General features: G+C 44.8%; 1 protein-coding gene across 3 annotated transcripts in view; it reads left to right on the top strand.

Annotated features, from left to right (window-relative positions):
- Positions 1-15,312, top strand: part of pigg (phosphatidylinositol glycan anchor biosynthesis class G) — a 57,502-nt gene that overhangs the window by 36,701 nt on the left and 5,489 nt on the right. For 2 of the 3 annotated variants that reach the window (XM_053879813.1, XM_053879815.1), the window contains 2 exons: positions 10,759-11,068; positions 15,064-15,227. In XM_053879813.1, coding sequence (XP_053735788.1) covers positions 10,759-11,068; positions 15,064-15,227 — 474 coding nt within the window. The remainder of the gene's footprint in view (positions 1-10,758; positions 11,069-15,063; positions 15,228-15,312) is intronic. The other variant, XM_053879814.1, reaches the window with a different exon arrangement.

The raw sequence follows: 15,312 nt of genomic DNA, 5'->3' as shown, positions 1-15,312 counted from the left end.
ATTCAATTTAGGGGGAGGGATACAGCAGCCCCACCGATTTCTTGGGAAGATCACCTTCAGCCCCGTTGGAGCGCTATTAACTTCCTGTGTCATGACAGTCAGTCAATGCAACCTGCACATCACAGGGTGATTTAAGATTCTCTTAATATATTAGTCATATTTATTGCTATTGAATGTGTGAAGAGAGAGCGCAGTACAGACCAGGCCATCTGGGCACCATCCTGCCAAATGTCCGCCCTCTTTCCAATAATAGAGGGAAATAGAGGGAAACAAATACAGTTTTATGGATTTTATGGTGCTGAACTGGAGCTAGGAAAAGGCCATCAGTTAGAGACTCAGGGCGTCCTGGGGACAACCTAAACTGAAAAACATGGGAAAAATTTCCATTCATTGCTGCCTGTATGGTGCCTGAATCGTAGCGCCATCATACTGGTTTTCATGAAAAGACTGTTTCTCCCAGGTAATTATGCTGAATGAAATCGAAACTCACCGATTCTAATGTCTTCGTAGACCCACTGCTTTGCCATCCTGGCGCCATATTTGTTGTTCTCACAGTTATCCACTTCTCATGAGTCGTGTGACTCGCAGTTGATGGGTCGATTCTGCAAGGAAGTGTTGGTACAGTATGTCTGGTGCTGTTGGCATGTCTTACAAGTGGTATTTTTATCCTGGCTCAAAAGAGAAATAAAAAATTTGACTGAAATAAGCAGCTCCACCACAGTTTAAAAAAAAATCCTGGTAAAAACCCTTCAATAACTTATTCATTTCTGCCTTAAGAAAAGCCACTCATTTCCTGCACCGGTTAATATTTTCATTAATAAAATATAACTATTAATAAATTTAAATTTTCTGTCGTCTGTTTTTACATTGTCGACATGATATAGTTGCTGAGGCGTGACTCAGACCAGGAGAAAGTCCCTTTGCCTCTTGTCTTCAATCTTGAAAATGGTCTATGTAAGATGTGTTTAGCTCTTCGCAGGAAATATGAAAGGTCCGTCCAGATCTATGAGCGTTTCATTCAAGTTTAGATTGTGCGTGTACGTGTGCTCTTGTTCACACGTCATGACCCATTTTATCAGTTTGGGATTCATCAACAGACAGCTTTTGTGCTGGTTTCCAATTCAAAAAATAGCATGCATAGCAATGCTTCTTTAAAATGGAAATGTATTCCAACCCATCTCAGAGCACCTGTGAACCTAACACACACAGAAACACACACACACTCATGGTCGCATCCACCCAACTAGAGGATATGGGTTATGAATGACAGGGCTGCCCTTCAGTGTCATTTATCAGAATTAGAATCAGAATCAGAATCAAATTTATTGCCATGGTCAGTGGGGAGCCCACTGACTAGGAAAGTGCCTTGGAATAAAGTGCAACAAAAAACAAATAAAATAAAATAAATAGAATAACATTACAACAAGGCTGTTCATGAATTTAACAATCTGACGGCCGAGGGAAAGAAGCTGTTCCTGTGACGGGAGGTTCTGGTCTGGATGGACCGTAGCCTCCTGCCAGAGGGAAGAGGAACAAACAGTCTATGTCCAGGGTGAGAAGGGTCGGCTCTGATCCGACCTGCACGTCTCTGGGTCCTAGAGGCATACAGGTCATGAAGAGGTGGCAGGCTGCAACCGATCACCTTCTCAGCAGAACGTACGATGCGCTGCAGTCTGCTCTTGTCCCTGGAGGTGGCACTGTTGTACCAGACGGTGATAGAGGAGGTGAGGATGGACTGGATGATGGCCGTGTAGAACTCCAACAGCAACTTCGTCGGCAGTCGTAGTTTTCGTAGCTGCCTCAGAAAGAACATTCTCTGCTGGGCCTTCCTGATGAGGGACCTGATGGTTGGCTCCCATTTGAGGTCCTCAGTGATGGTGGTTCCCAGGAAGCAGAAGGAGTCCACAATAGGAATGGATAAACCAGCCAACATGAGAGGGGACGGAGGAGCTGTTACTCTCCTGAAGTCCATGATCATCTCCACTGTCTTCTGAGCGTTGAGCTCCAGGTTGTTGTTGCTGCACCAGGACACCAGCCGGTCCACCTCCCTCCTGTCAGCCGACTCATCTCCATCTGAGATGAGCCCGATGATGGTGGTGTCGTCCGCAAACTTGATCAGCTTCACGGACTCGTTTATTTAAGCATCATTAGCTGTTCTTGAACGATTTTTGGGAAGTAGATCTCAACACGGCTTGTTTCATCAGGTTGCTCCTGGTTTGGATGCAGATGAAAACAGTCGGAACTTTTACCACTTCTGGGGAAACTGATTTTGATGCAGTCAAAACAGCTGCCGTTCCTGAAAAAGTTCACCATGATTAACATTACAAAGTCAACCTCCATGCTGAGGTGTGTTTACTCACCATGTGATGAATTCCCTGCTGCTTTAGTTAACACTTGTGCTCAACTACTCACCGCACATTCACAGTTTACATACAGTGAAAATAAAGTTTTAGGCAAGAGTGACGCAGATGACACAGTGTTAATCATGGCACGCTGAGTGGAGACTTGGAGGTGTGGCTTCTATATATACTGCAACTGTTGGAAAAGTTCATCAACACGCATGCATTAATGGAGAGATTTCATTCAAAGCAGCAGGCGTCCCCTCAACAGATCTCCCTTCGCATGTAAACAACTTCAAATGAGAAGATGCGAGAACGAGAAGAGGCATCGAGTGTCTGCCACTTAGCTGAGGCAGATGCCACATCAAAACATGCTGAAATAGACATATATATATACATGTATATATATATACATATATATTTTTTATTGTTCATTCATGAGTCATCAATATTTGATATGAGAATGATTAAATTATTGTTGAATCTGTGCACTCAAACAGGAAATGGAAGTGCAATGCTTTGTTTCTGAAGGGCACAGAACATGTTTTGCGTTTAGCCTCCTGCATCGTGAATGCATCATGTGTTGCACCTGGAACTGATCCAATGAAAAAAGTTCCCTATGAAAGAAACATTATACATGATGAATATGTTTTCTGTCATTAATAAATCCAAAGTCCCTGCCCAAATATTTTTATATAATTGTTTAAAAAAAACTATGGTATTGTACCTCTCAGGTATCATTTGCAACTCAAAATGTGTTTTACTGTACAACCAAGTTTATAAACTTGACCATAACTTGTTATTAGGAACATACCGTACTGACATTTGTACACAGAATTGATTTATTAATTTCTTTCTGGCGGGATTCAAATGTCTTGCTACATTCTATTAAAATAACTTTGAATCCAGAAAGAGAACGGTAACACTTTACTCTAAGTGCTCATCTCTAATGCATTGTTAGTACATTAATACGATGCCTTTATGAGACTTTTATAGAAGATGTAATGCCTGTTTATTATCATGTAGAACAGTGCTACTACTGAGCATCTTAAAAACACCACCACAACAGGGCTGTTTGAAAGTGTAAACAATATAGGAACACATTTTAACCTCCAGCATGGACAAGCTTGTGAGAGGACTCACCATTAAACAGAGCCTCTGATGTATAACAACAACTGGTTTCAGATCGAGAGGATAATGCTATTTGTTGTTAGGTGAAGGGCTTCTGAGTCTTCATGAAGCCTTGTAAATGCATTGTGATGTGTTATGAATGTGCTAATAATACATCACAGTAAAGTGCTACCGGGGGTGAATGTCTAGTGATGGCGGCTTTGTTTACATAGAAGCTTTTTTTTTCTGGAAAGCAAAGCTGCTGTTTCAGATTTGTTGTCACTTTTGGTATTTTTCGGAAATAAATCTGTTCCTGCTGCGACCTTTAATTAACTTTGCCGAGACTCACGCCGCCAGCGCCTGATGAAGGGGACACGGAGGACTGTGGCTTTTCAGAGCGATCAGATTGGGCCGCCACAAATAAGAAACAAAACTGGCTGTACTGTTAACCCCCTCCTCCCGTGGTGCAGCTCTCCTGGTACAGGACATCCTAACCCTGCCTTCCTCACAGTACACATGAGTCAGAAGAGGTAGTCAAAGCTGACTCAGGCAGGTGTGGAACAAAGCAGCAGGAGATCGAGATTCTTTCCGAGCTCCGGCCGCTGTTCCGTTCTCCTCCTGCGGTGAAGGGAAAAATCAATATCTCCTCTGCAATGTCTGTCGAAATATGACACGATAAACTCCTGACAAACTGGTTAGTTATTGTCCTGTCTCGGGGCAAAGTTCGAGGCTCTGCTTGATGTCCCACATCCTTGGGAGACTTGGCCAAGTGAAATCATGAAATGCAGGACCTGGCAAAGCCTCAGCTGTCAGGTGCGCACCGGCATCAGAGTGATGTAGGGCTTGTACATGCCGTCGCACTACAGAGAACTGGTGTGTTTACCTGACCTTTGAGGCGTCGTAGAGTTTCCTTGCGGAGTGTTTGCCAGTAGAATTCATCAGGCTCTAATCAGTTCAGTCCTGATCAACAGGGAATCCTGCTGATCAGCCCCCAGACAAACAAAAGGCCCATTAATGCTGGCTTTCATTGAGCTGTGTGGCTGGGCCCCGGTGTAATGGGAAGGAAGACAAGTATATTGGTGCCATTGCTCAAGGAAGGGAGCAGAGTGAGCACTCTAGTGTATGGTCGCACCTGCTTCACCATTGTCTTTTATTAGCTGCATAACCTTTCTATAGGAGGCAGTTTAGAGCCGCACATAGGGAAGGCTTGCTCGGGTGGAGACGCTCTATGAGGCCACTTGAATTGATGGTGGGCCGTGTCTCTGGTGTTCCCCTCTGCTGTGAGTGAACTCGCCATCAATGGCTGTTAAATTCAGTCGTGCGTACCCTCTCTCCCTGTTCTGCTTTAAGGATCTTCTGGCATGAACCCGACTGATATTGCCGTCCTACTCCATGTGTCTTTGTTGAATGAAACGTCAAATTCTCAACACTTTTCTATCTTCACCTCACACAAATCACCCTCCTGACAAGTCTTGATCTCTGACACACAGCATTTTAACAGTGTTTTAGACCCATGTTTTCCTCCTCCACTTTGTTCACTTGATGTCAACACACCCTGGATTAACTCAGTTCCTATTATCTTCTTTGTTCGTCTTCTTGTTGATCTTCTTGCTTGTCTTCTTCTTCATCTCTTCGTTCTCCATGTTCTTCGTCATCTTCTTGAGGTTGTCATACACCACATCCACCAAACTTTTTCAGTCTGTTCTTATTTGTCTTCTTATTGTTGTGCGTCTTCTAGCTCTTCTGTAGTCCTGTTCTCTTAGTTGATCTCCTTTGCTTATTTCCCATCAGGGGTTTTCCTCAGGCAGTCAACCTCCTCAACCTTACCTATCTTGGTCATCCTCCCCAGATCAATGTCTACATGTCCTCATTCATCCATCCCATTAACCGCCCTCCACTTCTCCTTTCTCGTCGTCTCAGTCAGTCTTTGTCCAACATGTCTGCTGTCTCTCCTCCCAAAATTAAAACAGTGCATCACAGTTTGCTGCTGGCTGAATGTGGGAAGAGTTCAGTGCAAAGACTTTGGGGGTATTTGGAGGTGTCTGTGGACATCTCTTTTCCCAATACTGGTCAGCCTTTGCTTCTCACATGCGTCACTGAGCGTCAGCAGCGGCTTCATATCTGGTCAGTCGAGCTCTTCAGCTTGGGATGATTCTGCGCTGGAGGCTGTCGAGCTTCTCTCGCTGTAGCTGGACATTATTCACATAAGCTTTTATGCATGGAAATGGCGTCAGTTATGTCTCGAGGCAGACATATCTAAATCCCCAAATAAAGAGCGCACATAACTGCCACAGTTTTAAATCCATTAATTAGATTTAGTGGCGAATAACCTTTGTGCTGTCTGCTGATGGCTGGATCTCGGTCAGACATTAGTGAGCTGTCCGGCCGTGTTTATGGAAGTACGGTGACGAGTGGGTGAATCCTCCAATTCCTCCAAGTTAAATCAGCAGGTTTCCAGCGGTAATGATTATAATTTAAATCTGACTTCTTGAATCACGCTCCCCTGGTGCAGGAGGAAGATCAAATAGTCACGAAACTATTAGGCTTTAAATTGGTTTGCAGTTCAACAAATGCCTTCTGGCTACGCACACAGCTACCCAGAAAGTCCAAACCCATCACCGCCTTCACTTCGCTTTCCATTATGCATTCCATAAAAGACGACAATTCCAGCCATATTATTCTGGGAATTGTGAATAATAAAGACCATCGGTGTATGGAGGGTTGTACTTTCTGTGCTTGAGCAAGTTTCCATAAAACCATGGGATTAATAATACATGAACTGTAGAGGCTCGACTGCAGGGTCAGCTATTACCTCGTAACACTTTTACACCTTTAACTGTGACCTTGCTGGTTCAGGAGTGCTCCGATCCCTTGAGCATTGTTCCCGTGTATCTCAGCAGACCACTCCAACAACTCACCACCATGTCGGTGGAAATGACAGGACTCATTTATGCCTCTACAAAACCTCTGCTTGAACTCTAATGATGAGGAGAACTGGTGAGAGAATTAAAAACTCATTTGAGACTCCAGTCAATTATTAGTTGCATTCCTTTTTCCAGTCTGATGTTTGGTCGGAGTGTTGTTGATGGTGGTGTTTTGCTGATGTTTTATTGTGCTCTTGAAAAAAGACAATTCTTATCTCAGTGAGGCTGAAATTTTTAATTGAAAGTAAAACAGAGGTAGGTTGTTTTTCTCTGTCTCGAGCCTGAGTATATAAGTTTGGATGAACTAAACAGTCTGAAAGTTTTTTAATGAAGTGGTGCCCGGATAACAGTGACGTTGAATGACAATGCGAACAAATTGTTTATATTACGACATTCATACTTCTGTGTCGCATTTCCCCAAAACAATAGCTAAATGTAGGTGAGCCTGTAAGTAACCAGGAAAACTGACTTGGTCATGAATGCTAACTTAACAGGAAGTAGCCAAACGTTGAACAGGAAGTAGTCTGCAGCCTTTCAAACTGGAAGTTGGTGAGCGTCTTCTGAACATGAAGTTGGTAGATGTTGCCCGAACAGAAAGCAGCCGAATTTCGCTCAAACAGGAAGTAGCCAAATGTCGCCCGAACTGGAAGTTGCGGGATGTCGCTAGAACAGGAAGTATCTGCTTATCGTTTTATCGTTGGAAAAGGAACTGGTCTGTGTTGCACTAGTTCATGTGTTGCACGGATTTAATGGGAAATTCCATTTAACAATAATAATTTGGGTTTCTTTGTTTGTCTTTCTTTTAATCCCTGAACAATGACGCACAGTGTGATGTCATCAGTACGCGACAGCCCTGAAACATTTTACAAGCTGCACACAGGTATGTCCAACTAGAAGGAGACTCCGGGCAGAGATTGTGTCTCGGTTGACCTGGAAACATCTTGCTGGTGGGTGGAAGTCTTGGCCTCTTTACTAAGGCTGCTGCCCCTGCGACCCTTTGGAAGTTGTTACATTTTTGCCATATTCTCATGATATTACTTTCCTGTCCTCCATCTGTAGAGCACCATTCCCAAGGATTTCATCTTCACCAAGTGAGCCACGGGTCAACTACACAATTGTAGTTTTCCTAATGAGTGTTTTACATTGTTGAAGAATGTAAGATTTAGCATGAGCTTGCATGAGCTCATCCTAGGGTTAGTCTGGGGTCAAACCCTGCGGCGCCAGAAATGTAGCTAGCACACAAGCAGATGTTTATCTCTCTCTCTCTCTCACTCGACCATTAACTCCCCAACATTGCTGGAGCTCGTCCCTCAGAGGTTTTGAGCAGCCTGAAGTGCTGAGCTTCTGTGTTTTGTCTGAGTGACAGGGTGGGGAAACGGCTTTACTTTCTCCCTCCAGGGACTCACCGTTGTCTTCGGAGTGGATAGAAAACCAGGCTTCCACAGAAGCCTCGTATATTTTTGGCCATATGTACATTTTACTGTGAAAAGCATCTGAACGTTCTGCTATACTTCATCAACCCTTTTACTAAAACTGCGCCCTCTGATGGTCAATATGTGTGAACATTTAGGATTTCATTTTAATAAGTCAGTCTGTCCAAGTAGCTTGAATATGGAAGAGATTTTAGTTTCTTGTGTGTATGCGCGTGTGTGTTTATCATTATCTCATTATGTCAACTTTTTCAGTCTCAAATTTGGGCTTCAGAACAGTTGAAATGGGTTTGGTGTTTTTTCTGAGAATTGTTAAAACCGTTATGAAGTGTGTTCAGATTGTCACTGCTGGGTTTACTGTTGCAAAAGTGATGACATCATAAGGAGCCCTTTTATAGGCTTAAGTGTTTAACTGTAAAATCATTGTTGCTGAATTAGTTGGGGTTTTTTTTAAACAAAAGGGAGCAGTTTCTCAGCACATAGATCTTCTGTGGCCAAGGAGCCGTCACAGAAAGAAGTGCCGCCTAATAGTCAGGTTTAAACAGAAGAACAAGATAGGAGTTATAAGCTTTCGTCCCGGCTGACACATTTGCTGACTCCGCACTTCTTCTTAGAAAGTTATGACTTCCTGTGGCGTCCTGTTTTATAGCCTCTCACTACTGCTGTGAAATATTGGCCAGATAATGCTTCTTAGGGTGTCGTAACGCGCTGCTCCAGCACGCCGCTATTGAAACTGATGGACGGCACGCCAGTCACGCTTCTGTTTTCGCCTGATTCTGGAGAGAATCTACATTTTGACAGTGACCTTTTCTAACCTCTCTGGTGGGCTGAAATGCTGCTGGCTCCATTTGCGCAGACGTCCGCTGGAGATCCCACTCTGATATAAACAAATAACGCTGTGATCCTCTGAAACGCCCGGAAGTCACAGCAGCATTTCCCACTCCCTGCATCTTCCGAGTCCTGACAGTCGTATTCAAGAGCCAAACTTTGACTCGCCGCTCATATTAGCTGGGAAACTTTGAAATGAAAGTCTTCCACTCTCCCTTGTCAAACCTCCAAGTATTTGCTTGGCATTTTTCTCAATCCTCTCCAATTGTCTTCTTACTTCACTGTAACATCAGCTGCCATATACAAGTTCTCTCAGTAACTAGCTACAGTCTTTGCTTTTCCTGGACTGCTGCCTGTTTTTCCCCCTGCGGATCTCAGAGAGAGAGAGAGAGAGAGAGTGTGCTTTCTCTGAGGAGTTTGTCTTCCAGCGTGGAACTCACCCACGGTCCAAAAACATACGGAGGTGAATCAGTAAGGGCAGGTGTGTCCCGTCCAGGGTGCCGTCTCCTCTCGCACAAACTGGCAAGTGGAACAATGTGGGTGAATGAAGTTAATTCAGTGTAGTGTGTAGAGCATTTTGTTGGACACTAGAAGTAACAGAAAGTGAAGTCGTCCAGTTAAATATGGCTGACTGATGGAAGATTCACTCTTTTTAATGGTTTACTACAGAGCAGACTTGCAGCCAGCAGGAAGTCCGGGTGTCCTGGGACCCCTTGTATGGGAAATCCTTTTGAGCGGGACTTTTTGAATATTGTTTTGTTATTCTCTGTTGCCACTTGAGTCTGTATGGGAAGTGAATCTCTCTCCAGTCTGCAGCCGTCCTCACTCGGTCCGTCTCTTCTTAAGCCAGAATGTGTGACTTGAGTTCCGCGAGCAACAGACCTAAGTCATTATGATGTTTCTTTTGTGATTTTTCCATGAAAAAACCTGTCACGTTCATGTCCACCTCCATGATGCGTTGTGTGGTATCCATTTGCGGAAACCCTGGATGAGGAACTCCTCACAGCACAGTTTCTCAAGTGCCTCCACTGAGCTCCCCTCTTTCTCCTCACGCCACTGAGATCTGACACTTTTGTGCTGTCAGTTTTTCTTCCTGTGCGGGTTTAAGGTTTGTCAACAACAGAACGTTCAGAAGTCGGTGTGATCAGCTGCAATGTGTCAGGGTGGAGCGATGCTAGGGAAACATCGATACCATATTTCCATCCAGACATCAGAGTGATGGACAGAATGTCTCCTTTCTGCAGGCGGTTCCTTCTCTCTTTTGAATTATTAACGTTGCATTGACACACCGTACGCCAGCAGGGGAGCTGAAGAGAAGGGGCGGACTCCTGAACTAGTCTGTTTATTTCATTTAAACACGTGAGCTCCCGGAGCGGCCAGACTCAGAGCTAGAGGAGTCAGAGTTGGACTGAGTGTAAATGTGTGTTTTAGACTGGTGCAATAGAGCAGAGGATTATTATGACATTTTGAGAGGAAATAAAATGAGAAGAACAACATGGAAGTTTTCTGCTCAAGACTCGATCATTTGAAATGAAATACTAAAGTTTTTTTTTTTTAAAGGAGTTTTCATTTATCAGCATTAATATTGTTTATAATATATAACAATATGATATAATACAGGGTTTTTATGCACCTATATTTACCTTTTTAGTAAAACAAAAACACTTTAAATTGGCTTTTTTTATTACAATAATTATTTGTTATTTATTCATTTTAAAGTGACAGAAAACAATGAGCGTATTTTTAAGTAAACTTCCTTATCAGACACAATGCGGTGACAAAATATTTTCTTGGCTATTTGGAACATTTAGATCATTTTTCAAATGAATTCTTTTGGAATGTGGTTTGGCTTGTGTTTTTATATGACTGCAGCTCTTTTTTGCCTTAAAGCTATTTACTGTGAGGATCATTTTTCATCTCTAACTGCGTGAATGTGTTTGATCGCAGAAGCTGCTTCTCGTTTCCTTTTCCAGACGAGAGAATTTGTTTTTCCGCAATTCATATCCTGTGATTTGTTCTTGCCCTCTTCTCACGACAGGATTTTGAAGACTTTCTCACCCAGACGTCATTTCATCCAGAAATGGCAATTTATGAAAACATGTTTTTATTTTTCCTCCTTCTCCCCAGAGGAACGGTGGAGGCCCGCTTCGTCTACGTCTTCGTCCTGGGCATCCTCTTCTCCGGCACTAAGGACTTGTTGCGCTCCCAGATCCTCACAGCGGATGCAAAGTTGAAGAGCAGAGGATTGTGGGAGATCTACAGTGGCCTGGTTCTGTTAGTGTCGCTGTTGTTCCGGGCCCACAACCTGCCGGTGCTCTGCTGCAGCCTCCTGATCCAGACGCTCATGACCCAGTTCATCTGGAAGAAGCTCCACTACGACGCAGCCCAGACCACCATCATGCACTACTGGTTTGGACAGGCCTTCTTCTACTTCCAGGTAGGTGAATGATGGAGAACAAAGGAGACGACATAACAAACTCAGACAGCAGCTATACAGGTAATCTCTTGTCCTAAACTGTGAGGATTAAGCTACAAATACTGTATCGCCAGTGGTCAGCCTCACGTGGGCCACTTCAAATGACCAGTTGGCAGCATCAGGCCTGCGAGCCCTGAGTTTGACACCATGTCAGAACGTGTGAAGAGTAGCTGACACAAAGGGTTCTTGTGTACAACTAGTTTCCACAAACTCGACTCCTGCTCTTAAACCTGACTCTTTGAAATTCACCTCTATACTTCACCTTTGGACTGCTGCAAATTTGAGCCTTGAAAACTTGTCTACAGCAGACTTGACTCTGACATGACCCCTACAAACTTGAGTCCTGCCAACCTGACTCCTACAGACATGACCCCTGAAGACTTATGTCCTGCTAACTTGACTCCTGGACACTTGACTCCTACAAACTTGAGTCCTGCACACTTCTGCAAATATGACTCTTGAAAAAATGTCTACAGCAAACGTGCCTCTTGTAAACCTGACTCCTGCAAACTTGACTCCTACCCTCAAACTTGACTCCTCAAACATGACCCCTGCAGACTTGACTCCTCAGACATGACCCCTGCAGACTTGACTCTCTAATGTAACCTGACCAGATTTGACTCCTTCAAACCTTCGGGTTCACGGGTCCATCAGGTCTGATTCTCTTCTTCCTCTGGAGCCTGAACGATGGTGAATTATGGACATATCTGCTGTACCTCTCACCTGCCATGCTCTCCTGAGAAGCTGCCACACTCTGTCGCCTAGCAACCACACACACACACACACACACACACACACACACACACACACACACACACACACACCTCCACACTCGCCTGTGCGTGCGTGCGTGCGTGCGTGCGTGCACATCTTGTGAGGTCGATTGCACCTCAAGGTGGGACAAGATTCTGAGATGGTGTGATGTCTTCCTCGCAGTCCAGCCTGTCCAAGATCATCAATAAAGTGAAATAGAGTTTCACCATGGAGGGGAGCGATGTGGAAAGTTCTTCCGCTCACTAGTCTCACTTTAGCTCCCCAGACAGTCAGGGACGGCAGGTCACAGTGGATGTAAACCCGACTAGTGTAGTGTCGTCTCACCTGCGTGAGCTGGACCAAGGTTGCAGATTTGTCTGCTTTGACACCTAAACCTGATGGATGTGTGGATTCCTGCATCACCTTCCTTTCTCCGTTTCTCCCCGGTGTTATCCACTTCCAGACTCCGCTTGTCCTTGTCAGCACATCAGGAGCTTCTGGAACTTGATTCTAAAACTCCTGTAGCTTAGCTCAGCCTAAGCTTAGCTTAGTGTGAGAAGTAGCCGCGAAAGGTCAGCTTGCTCTGGGAAACTAATATGTGAGTCCATTGATGGTTGCCTCAGGCAAGGATGTAATGTGACCGTCGTTCTTTTCCATCTGTTAGCAAAATAACTCGACAGATTTCAATGAACCAGATGTTTCAGTGGTGTTCACCTTCTGGACCAGTGTGTGAGTTGATAGAGTGCGATCCGGAATGCTACTGCCCCCTGCTGTCTTAGTGAGCTTGTTGCTAGCAACTGTGTTTTATAAAAAGGGCAGTTTGGTGTCAGTCTGCACTCTCAGAGTGTCTTTGTAACTCATGGTGCTCTGACTCAGAATAGTTGTTTATGTTTTCAACTTAGTCTGCGGTCATGAAGTGGCTCTCGACTGTGCCCAAGTCTGAGTGAGTGCCTGTGATTTGGGACTTTTGGGAGGAGTACCCGGAGGAAACCCTCCTGACACTGGAAGAACATACAGTCAGAAAGGATCCTGGATTCAAACCTACCACTTTACCTGCTTTTTGTGTGTGTGTGTGTGGGACATATCAGAGGTTCCTGTCGGTGTTGTGGCAGACTCGAGCTTTTTGAACCGCGTCACTTGTCGTGTCAGCTGGACGGATGCAAAGGTTGCACTGTGAATCGGGGTGTCATCTCCAACTGGGCTTTTTTTGTTCACGTCAAGTGAGAGTAGCCCTGACAGTGCGGCACCATCGGCATTGTTTTTCTCCAAAATGTCCCTCTGCGACATGACACAGTCGTGCGGTGCGACAGCCCATAAATTTGCAACATCACAGGAAGGTTTGGCGACGGATCAAGTCGAGAAGAGCCATATGCAGCTTTCACCCTGCTGGCTGTGTGTTTCAAGAGAGGCCAGCTGTTGACGGGAGCCGCACCATGGCCCCGGCACCGAGGCACGAAGAGGCCGCCCAGCCTCTTTCCTTTAAGGCCGTTACCTCGCGGAGCACCAGCAGATGTCGAGTGGATATTTGGCAGCGCTGTGTGTGTGCAGTAGGTGTCCTCGGCAAGTCAAAGAGCAGCCCACTCACCGAAACACCCAGCGCTCTTAGCCTGCACTCGTGAAGTGGACCTGTGATGATCACCGCTTCCAGCTCGGTATTTTTATTCTCGGAATCCCTGAGAGTAGCGTTTCATGATTCACACTGAGGGAAGAAAAAAAAAATCCTTATTCATCTCACCCCGTCTCTCTGCTCCGGCGTGATGCTGCCGCTGCCGTCTCATCTCCTGGTTACTCCGCTCGATATTAGGAAATTCTGCCAGGAGCGTTTATGTAGGTGGAAATCACAATGATGCCGGTGAAATTTTAGCTCCGCGAGAGTGAAAGTCTGCTCGACTGATGTGCAGCCTGTGATGAGGCTCAGAGAGCGACGTGTCATTACACCTTTTTTCCAAGATGAAGTTCAGCAAAGGTGCCGGTGGGATTATTGTGGAACTGTGTGCTCAGATTATTGAGGATGAATTCAAACTCACAGCAGCTGAGAGACAAGCGTCTCTCAGAAGCGACTCAGGAAGACGTGACTCGATAACCACTGAGTCATGACTCACCAATAAGAATCACGACTCATGAACGACACGGTCATGACTCACTGACAGCAGTACAACGATTCCTAGATGGATTTTATCCAGACACGGAATCTTGAGTCAGATAATTGAGTTATGACTCAAAAAAAGATTCATGACTCATCAATGCTAAGAGCGCAGTCTGGTGAGAGACATAACCGTAACCTCATTGATAACATACCCATGAACCAAGGGAGAATGAACGATGACCGAATGATGACTCATCAACAGTACTAAGACTCTATTGTGTAGTCATGAGTCAATAATGACTGAGTCATGACTCAACAATCATAATGAGTCTACATTGTGGTTAACCATAGAGTCAGGACTGCTTTGTAATTGGATGAGTCAAAGACAGAATCATGACTCGTTAACAACAGAAGAATGATTCTTCAAGGATGAGAGAGTCATGACTCGTTGATGACAGATTCCAGACTGGTTAATGACTGTGTCATGACTCATTTACCAGAAAATTACATTATATATTATTTTCAACACAATGCTCTGTTTAGGCCGTAACTATGACTCGGTATGTTTAACGACCGAATCATGAGTCAATAATAGCTGAGTGAAGACTCAGTGTTGATCAGTGAAAAGAGAACTATCTCGCTCAAGAGTCATGTTGAGCGAGATATGGATTCGACTCATTAACAACTGAGAATCATGACTGGATAACACCAGAGTCATGACTCATTAACAACAGGTGAATGACTCAAAGGGTGAGAGAATCTTCATTCAATATCAGACTCTTTTATGGTAGAATCATAACTTGTTGATAACTGATTCATGACTCATAGTAGAACGACTCATGACTTGATAACAGAAACACAATTGGTTGTCAACAGACTCGTGACTCATGAACAAAAGAACGTCTCACTCATGACTCACTAATGTCGAAAGAATAACTTCATCTTTCTTCAGTGTCTGGAACAACAGTGTTGTTCAACAGATTTTTCTCTCAGCTCTAGAGAAGCGCTGCAGCCGAGCCTGACTTGCACTTGAGCGACTCTCTTCCGCAGACACAGCTGATGACTTTCTCCTCACGTCGCGCTGAGCTTCAGCCTCTTGTCTGTGTTGCTCCTGCAGGGAAACTCCAACAACATCGGCACCGTTGACATTTCGGTGGGCTTCGTCGGTCTGGAGAGCTACGTGGAGGCGCCGGCCGTTTTCCTGACCGCGCTCAGCACCTACGCCGGCCCGCTGCTCTGGGCCTGCCACCTGGTCTGCTACCTCAGCTCCGAGAGAAGCCGGTGAGTTTCCTCTTAAGCGTTGGTGTCGTCAGCTGCTGGCCTTCATGAGAATCCATTTCAATTCTGCCTCCTAATTGTTCTGGAA

Source organism: Synchiropus splendidus, chromosome 11 (assembly GCF_027744825.2).
Source record: "Synchiropus splendidus isolate RoL2022-P1 chromosome 11, RoL_Sspl_1.0, whole genome shotgun sequence".
In the NCBI taxonomy this organism is placed as follows: domain Eukaryota; kingdom Metazoa; phylum Chordata; class Actinopteri; order Syngnathiformes; family Callionymidae; genus Synchiropus; species Synchiropus splendidus.
Note: the sequence above shows the minus strand (reverse complement) of the source record. Positions and strands in the feature narration are given on the sequence as shown.